The following is an 8,172-nucleotide window of genomic DNA, read 5'->3' as shown; positions in this document are numbered from 1 at the left end:
TTTGTTTTACAAAGTGCACATCTAGTTTAGTTTGTAAAATCTTCCTTGTTTCTATTGCTAACAATCCAAAATATGCAACAACCCTCCAGTGGCTTATTCCAGTGATTTTCACACAAATAGCCCAGGGCTTAGTGTTATATGGGGTAAAACACAAGGTTAAACGACCAAAGCGATAACATCCTATTCACTCACCTATGGCTATGATGCTCTGAAGCTTTGGTCATTTACCACTATTTGCACTAAATGAATTCATGACAGTCTTTTATAAATAATATTTTTTCTTTTCATGACAACAGTTCACAGATGCTGTCAGAGTGATTGCCAGTAAGAAGGAAAATATCAAGGATTACATACAGAAATCAATAAAAATATGACCGATTTAATTACAGACTTGAAAATTTCCAACACATCAGAAAACATCTTTATCCCACAGAAATCTTAACCAAGATAAATGCCAACTCATTTCCCGAGGCATTCAAATTACCTTTAGGAAACAAAAGAAAAACGAAAATAAAAAATAGAGATTTCTGAAGTAAAATACTTTTTGATTGCACGGTTTTGAAAGAATGTCTGAAAGCTTTTGTCACCAAGTGTTTAATCTTAAACAAAATTGATATTTTCTTAAATATTTATTTATATATATATATCTATGTATATATATATATATATATATATATATATACATACACACACACGCAAAATGCAAACTGGATTCCTCCATGTAACTATGAGTGTTAAGGTAAATACTCTGTATTTACAAACTTAAAAAAAGTGAGGTTTTCAGAATATAATTCACTCATTTCCAGGTACTTTGTGAACAGAGGAAGTTTTCAAGATAATACAGATTTAAAAGCTCCAGAATAGATAACAAAATTAGGAATCCCATCAACCAACCAGTGTGAGAGTCTATGTACACTGCACCATAACACCACTTTTAGAACCCCAGGTTGACTGCTTGCATTTCTATGCGGCATAAGCCAAGCATGATCTCATAGATGAAATAACGTCAAATTTTCCTATTTGCATTCAAAGATGACATTGGAAAAACAGAAAAATATGATTTTCTATAGTTTTGGGGGAGGAGGATATAAAGGCAATTTTGTTTTCTTATAGTACTTAGAAAATGCTGTCTGTAGCAACAAATCTAAAAGCAGTCACAGCCCTGAACTAAATTACAAAAATGAAACTGAACAGTTTAATTTGTCACTACAGGTTAAACCACCTACAATATTAAATGATATATTGCCATTAGGTTTGTTGAGGTGTGATTATAAAAAAAAATTTAAGACCCGGTACCTTTTTCAAATTTATAAACACAGTGTAGATCATTACTGTACATGTACTTTGCAGCTACAGCTTAGCTGTAAATCCCCCACACACAATGGTATGGACATTAACCTTTCTATCCCCCCTTTGAACTGTACATCAAACAATACAAATTTTTGTCTCCCACCCACTTACAAAAAAATAATACTCTAAAAGCAACCTACTGCAACTTTTAATTAAGACGAGTACATATATTTTAAACCAATTGCTTTAAAGCAAGAAGGCAGTATAAACCTTCTAGGAAAAAAGTTTTTGCTTTTATAAAAGAGGTTAAGAAATATAAGACAATTTATACATTTAAAAACTTACAATAAATAAGAGATGCAGGCATTTTTTTCTGTATATTGATAATAGGTTTTATAATCCACACAACATCTTTGTGATGTTTAAAAGTCAAAAGGTGAAATGCCTCATTGTTTCTTAAGACATTCCTGAGCTTTTCCAATTCACTTGATGCCAGCAGGCATACAGGATCTTAGACCAAATACTGAGACTGGAGATGATTAGCAGTGTTCGGGGAGACTTTCAAAACAGAACTGGCTTCCACACTGTAAAGCAAAAATCCAAATCTGAAGAGTCTGATTTTAAAATGAAGCAAGGTTGGAAACGTAGACTGGTGGAAAGGCTGATTTTGTGTACTGAGTGGCTTGAGAGAAAACAAATGATTTCAAAGTCCTGCAATTGAATAAAAAAAGCCTTTTTGCTCCTTGCAGATTTCCTGATGAATATCACAGCATATTCATGATAAAGTTATACAACTGGTTCAGCACCACAAAATGAACCGGCAGACATGAACGTCTGTCTTGAGTTGCAGGATCACAGGTTAGCCAGGAAAGGGCATTATACTGTTCCAAAACAAACCTTAAAAATAAAAAAACAAGCAACTGTGAATATCAAAGTAATGCTCATTGTATAAGCTTTATGGTCATATACGTTTTAACTATAGATAAGCTACCCAACTGTCCATTGTCCTTATATATTTTACGGCTATTAAAGCAATTTGGGATTAACATTCAAGGACAACTGTTATTCTTAAGACATTATATAATATAAGAGCTCTTGGTAAAAAAAAAAACAAAAAAAAAAAAGCACAACCAAACCCTCACCTGAGGACATCTGAAGTCTGATTTGAATCCAGTGGGTGTGAGTGTTTGCTGTGCAGCAACTCATCTGATTGCACTGAAGGCACATGAAGGTGCAGAGAGGCCTAATAGGAATTAAGGGAACAATCACAAGTTTTTTAATAATTTTGAAAAGAACAGCATCAGAAACACAAGACTGTGAATGAGATCAAATTAACAATACACACAATATTAACGCTCAAGGCTTTAACAGTAACGGCCTCACATTTGGGCAGAATGTGTTTTATGGATGATATTAGGCATCACCAAAATACAGCACTGTACAGAACGCACACGCACTATATATATATATATATATATATATATATATATATATAGATAGAACAACAAGGCGTCACTCAGCAGGCTTTCAAGGTAGATAAAAATCCTTTGGATTGAATGTTTCTTATCAACCTTGAAAGCCTGCTGAGTGCCGCCTTGTTCTTCTCCAAATATTTGTTTTTTCTTGAAAATATAAATACACACACACACACACACACACACACACACGGTTCTCATGACACATACAGTTCCAACTGGTTGCATCTTTATTGGAGCTGTGAGTGCCATCCCTTTGCTACTTGCATATCTTTTTTTTCAGCTCCGGCTGTAACTTTTGAAATCACTTACCTTAAGAAACAGTGGACACTGATTTTGTGCTTGAGGACATGCTGACCAAAACCAGTCAGGCAATGGACCAGCTTTGGCAGTTGAAACAAAGTAACCCAGTGCCAAGGGTTGCTGCAAGATGTTGGTCACTTCATCGTGAGATTCTGTGGACAACAATCTATCGGTACCTTGACCCTGTATCACCAAAAAAAGTAAAAAAAAATTTCAACAATAAAGCACACAAATTAATTATGCCCAATTACCATAACAAACCAAATAATCAGCTTGGACATTACTATATTCTAATCTCCCAACCAATGTAACTTGCATAACCACAATACATAAGCTAATTACCTTGCCAACATCAACACAATGAGGGTAATGAGAGCCTGGTGAATGGCCTGGGGATCCACCGGGCGATGCAGGAAAAATGTTTATAATATCTGGATCCAAGTCATCAGCTGTGTCTAGAACATCAAATATTCCCATGCCATCTGGTCCATCTTCCACAGTAGAAGAAAAAGATAATAATTATGATGCTGATCAGGCCTTTCATTCGAAAGAGATGTATAATATATATATATATATATATATACATATACACACACACACACAAGATGACCAAAGACCTTAAAAAATCATTTACACCAATCTAGTATATAGTATATCACTATGGATTGTAATTCATGAAGACATTTGCTTTTAGAGGACATTCCCACTTTTTTAGCAACTGTAGTTACATAATATAAAAGTCAAATAGGACTACGCTGTTTGTAAATTAAATTTGTGAGGATGAGTTTTGAAGGACTCCAATCACATGAAGGGAACAGAGAAACTAACAAAATCTGTCTAATATTGGCAAATGTATATGTAAGTTTCAAGAGCTTATCAAAACTGAATTTTTGTTCTAGATACAGGTACAATAGTCTTTCAGGGACAACTCTCCAATCAAAGGGCACATCCAAGTTCAGAAATAGTGAAAACTGAGAAGTTACCCATTTCAGCCTAGAGTGCTAAAACTGCAGATTTTTTTTGCTACTAAATTCATTTTATATAACAGTTTTTAACAGAAGGCAAATTAAATTGAACAGATTTAGTGGCCTTTTAAGCCTACTGAAGAAACTTACAGATAGTCTGAAATGAGTAATTAAATAGCCAGCTCAATGTAAAACGCCAAACAAATTCTATGACTGCGTGCATATTACAGTTGGTGGCTCTAAGGCAAGCATTCCCTTAAATTTAAAATGTTTATTTTTAGCAATAGCAAACCGTAAATTTAACTTACAGTTATTAAATTAACATATTAACACTTAACTGTCCTCAAAAGCTACAGAACAGGACTTGATTGATGCTAATAGCTGATTCTGGCTTAACCTCATTTGCATAAAAGGACACTGTCAGGCTGTGACAAAAGAGGGAGGCAGCAGCAGCTAGGTTGCATAATAGGTTTTAAATTGTAATACTGTTGAATGAGAAAATATTCCTATTGACAAGGGGCATCTCCAACACTCACCATTATTTGAACTGAAGAGATTCTCATTTGTGTTGATTGCAGATGCCACCTGCACAAATGCAGACGTAGGGAAAACCAGAATATGAGTGCATGATGTGTCCTGTGGGGTATTTAATTGAGAAGTCTGCAAGGTTAGGGTGGTGCTTCGACCAAACACTGAACCCGTTGACACAGAATCTGAAACAAAAGAAAATATTTTTTAGATTTTTTAGTTAATTGAATATTTATAGCGTTTATAGGTTTGAGTGCCAATGTTCACACAAATAATTTAATAACTAACAAGTAGGGGGTAGTCCAATTAGCAGTGATGGGTGCAATTCGGGTACGTTTTGCCGTTGCCACAGCGTTCAAACGGCGGCAACGGCACCGCATCTCACACCCCTCTTTCAGGGTGAACTTGCTCAATCTTGTACACAGTTTTGAGCAAGTTCAGGCTGCCGTCAAGTGCGGCCGTTGTCGCAATGGTTCGTACCTGCGAGTGCATCGCTTTTAATTGGATTGACCCCGTGGTATTTTAAAATAGATTATAAGCTCTACTGGGGCAGGGACTGATGTGAATGGCCAATATTATATGTAAAGCGCTGCAGAACGTGTGCGCGCTATAAAACTAACTGGTAATAAAAAATTAAGAGCAGTTTTTTTGTGATGTTATATAAAACAGAAAGAGCTGAGTTTTGGTGCTTCGAGTGGATTTCTGTTTACATACCTGGCATAATCACAAATGAGCCTTGTGGCTCCATTGCCACCAAACAAGCACTTAGAATGCTGGGAGAATCAGCAGCCGATATGCCACACATCCAACACATGTCCTTCAGCTTCTTGCTTAGTGACTGTAGATTGCGTCGACTCAACAGACTGCTCCAATCTATGGGACAATACAAAATCTTACACACAGCAAAAATAATCCAAACCTCATATCACAATTTAATATAACAAGCTATTGTTTGCCATCAGACTAAATTTATTTTGTCAGACTAAAACCCAAAATAGCCAATCCAGTTGCAGCAAATACTGTGCTCAATATGGCTAGTTTAATTACATACTGTAAGTATTGAAAAGGTCCATTGAAACATGTGAGAATTAGCATGTATTATACCAAATGAATTGTCCAAGCAGGGTAACAAATTTTAAACTTGGGGCCGGATTCAATAAGCCGTGTTTTGCCGAAAAGTTTACACTTGTGTAACTTTTCGCAAACAAATGCGTATTGTGCTTTCCTATTAGCCACGGCTTTTCGCACAAATGCAAAATGTTTGCAGCTAAAAGCAGCGAATAGTTAATTTGGCCAATGATTACGTATCAGTTTAGGGGTGCAAAAAAATAAAATTAGTGGAAAATTACTTTTAAGTATTGGGTCAGGAATTTTGTATGGATGGGACATGTATTTTAAACATTGCTGGTTCTGCACCTGGTGTATTTTTAAATGTTTTAAAAGTGCACTTTTTAGACTCAAAATATACTAGCACCAATTTTAATGTACCCCCCAATTTAATTGCAGCATTTATTTTGTCCAAAAAAAACTGCTTTAGAATATTTTCACTTATGCAAATAACAGCCATTTCACACAGTTTAAGAACCCAAAATACTTATTAGGGTCACTAATAACCTCTAAACTTTAAGGGGTACAGACATATCCCCAAATTCACCAGTTCTTTTCGCTGGTTACTCCAAGAACAGTTTTTGTGCGAATGCGTTTGTATTTTGTAAGCAGACAGTGAGAAAAACAGGAGCGCGAAACCAGGCCTAGATCAAATCCAGCCTGAAGAAAGGCAAGAATTCTAGAAACTTTAAAAACTTGAGCGTCATAGTTTCTTGGAGCACACCATTGGAATGACATATGCCATATTCTGTGGTAAATTCTAGCAAAACTGGGCGAATTGAAGTAGTCCCGTCCTGGAGCTTGGAGGCCTTAGTTGATGCCTGATGCCTTGGAAAGGACAGACCTTTAGCTTTTCCCTGAGGGTGAAAGGATGACGTCTGAGGCTTTGCATTATATGCAGAAGGCAGGAACACTGTCTTGGAAGCTGCCAAGGTAGTCACAATTTTATCCAATTCCAGGCCAGACAGGATATCTCCAGAATAAGGGAGAGATTCCAGAGCCTTCTTAGAGTCAGACTCTGCTTTCCAGGGACGGAGCCAGACAATACGGCGTCCCACTACCGAAGTGGCAGATACCCTGGAGGCTAGAAGAGCCCTATCTATAGCTGCTTCACCAATTAGGAGGCTGCATCTCTAATGTAAGATGTACAATAGTTGTTCCCTCAAAGCATCAGGGGGAAAGGTCTCTTCTAGGGCCTCTGCCCAACTCTCAAAGGCTTTTGCCACCCAAGCCATAGCCCTAGCAGGACGAGTAATAGCTCCTTTAAGAGTATATAGATTTATCTATCCTTCCATCTGTAGTTTCCTTCAAGGAGGTTGCAGTATGTATGGGTAAGGTAGCATTCTTGACCAGACGAGTTAAATGAGAATCCACTGCTGCGGGGAACTTCCCATTTAGTGCAATCAGCAGCGGGGAGAGGGTAAAAGGAACTTAAAACGTTTAGGCAGCTGAAACCCTTTACTGAGCATATTCCATGCCTCGCTCATATAATCAGATAGTTGGTCAGAGTGAGGAAACTTCCTGTTGTCGTTTAAATAGTGTGTTGTCTTAGGAGCGGTTTCCGCCTCTTCCATTTGTAGAATAGACTTTACAGCTTTCACCAGTGCCGGTATATTTAATTTAGAGAGTGGCTCTTTGTCTCCTGATAAGGAGTCAGAGTGAGAGGTCTGCATCTACTGCCTCCCCAGAGGATACATCAGAATCAGATAACTGTGTAGACTGGGAAGATAACACCGCACGCTTAGTAGGTTTACTAGGGAAAAGGTTCCCTTTTTGCAGCATTTGCTGAAAAACTGTAGAGGTATTGGCAAATTCTGTACTGATTTAGAAAGTACATCTCGCCATGGGGAAGGCTAAGGATTTGCAGGTAGTACTTGCTGTGGCCATCCCAAAGGGACCACAGGGACCGCTAGAAGGTCAGCAATTTTTGCCAGCACCTGTGAAAAAGGTAGCCCAGGGTAGGTCCTGAAAAGACGACACCGGGGCTGAAGGGCCCGGGGCGGTATAGCAATTTCTACAAAGATCATCCTGAATGAGATCCTCTGGAGTTAAGCCCGCTGAGCAGGACTTACAAGTCACCAGAGTAGGAGCAGCAGAATCAGCCTGCTTGTTATTCTTTCCTCTGCCAGCCATAGCCACAGGGATAATAAAATATACAATCTGACACAGTGCAGTGAGCAACCCAGATGTATGTGAAATATGGCAGTGTATTGATCAACCGTGTTATATAGTATGTGATAGCCCTCTGAAATCTATGGGAGATGTGATGTACAATTAACCCCCTTTATCTTAGTATTCCAGGGTATAGTAGAATAAAGGGAAAGGTATAAGTTTGACAGTATAAAAGTAAAGATCAGCGCTATCACAAGTCACATACAAATGCAGAAAAACATCTGCAATGGGTGCTAAATCAACTCTACACAAACCGCAGTGGCTGGTATAACCTGGCCCTTGGGAGAGGTATACAGGGAGACTGGACCAAGCGTTCCCGGAGATCTGCTTGC

General features: G+C 37.8%; 1 protein-coding gene across 1 annotated transcript in view; it reads right to left on the bottom strand.

Moving 5' to 3' along the window:
- Positions 1-359: 359 nt before the first annotated feature.
- Positions 360-8,172, bottom strand: part of MED13 (mediator complex subunit 13) — a 139,584-nt gene continuing 131,771 nt past the window's right edge. The window contains exons 25-30 of the mRNA XM_088446347.1: positions 5,276-5,434; positions 4,570-4,746; positions 3,411-3,559; positions 3,078-3,251; positions 2,433-2,533; positions 360-2,187 (exon numbers count right to left, since the gene is read on the bottom strand). Of these exons, the coding sequence (XP_088302473.1) occupies positions 2,055-2,187; positions 2,433-2,533; positions 3,078-3,251; positions 3,411-3,559; positions 4,570-4,746; positions 5,276-5,434 (893 nt within the window). The 3' untranslated portion in view covers positions 360-2,054. The remainder of the gene's footprint in view (positions 2,188-2,432; positions 2,534-3,077; positions 3,252-3,410; positions 3,560-4,569; positions 4,747-5,275; positions 5,435-8,172) is intronic.

This window comes from Taudactylus pleione, unplaced genomic scaffold (assembly GCF_031769625.1).
Source record: "Taudactylus pleione unplaced genomic scaffold, aTauple2 ptg000397bl, whole genome shotgun sequence".
In the NCBI taxonomy this organism is placed as follows: Eukaryota; Metazoa; Chordata; class Amphibia; order Anura; family Myobatrachidae; genus Taudactylus; species Taudactylus pleione.
The sequence above is the reverse complement of the archived record's forward strand: the minus strand, read 5'-3'. Positions and strand labels throughout refer to the sequence as shown.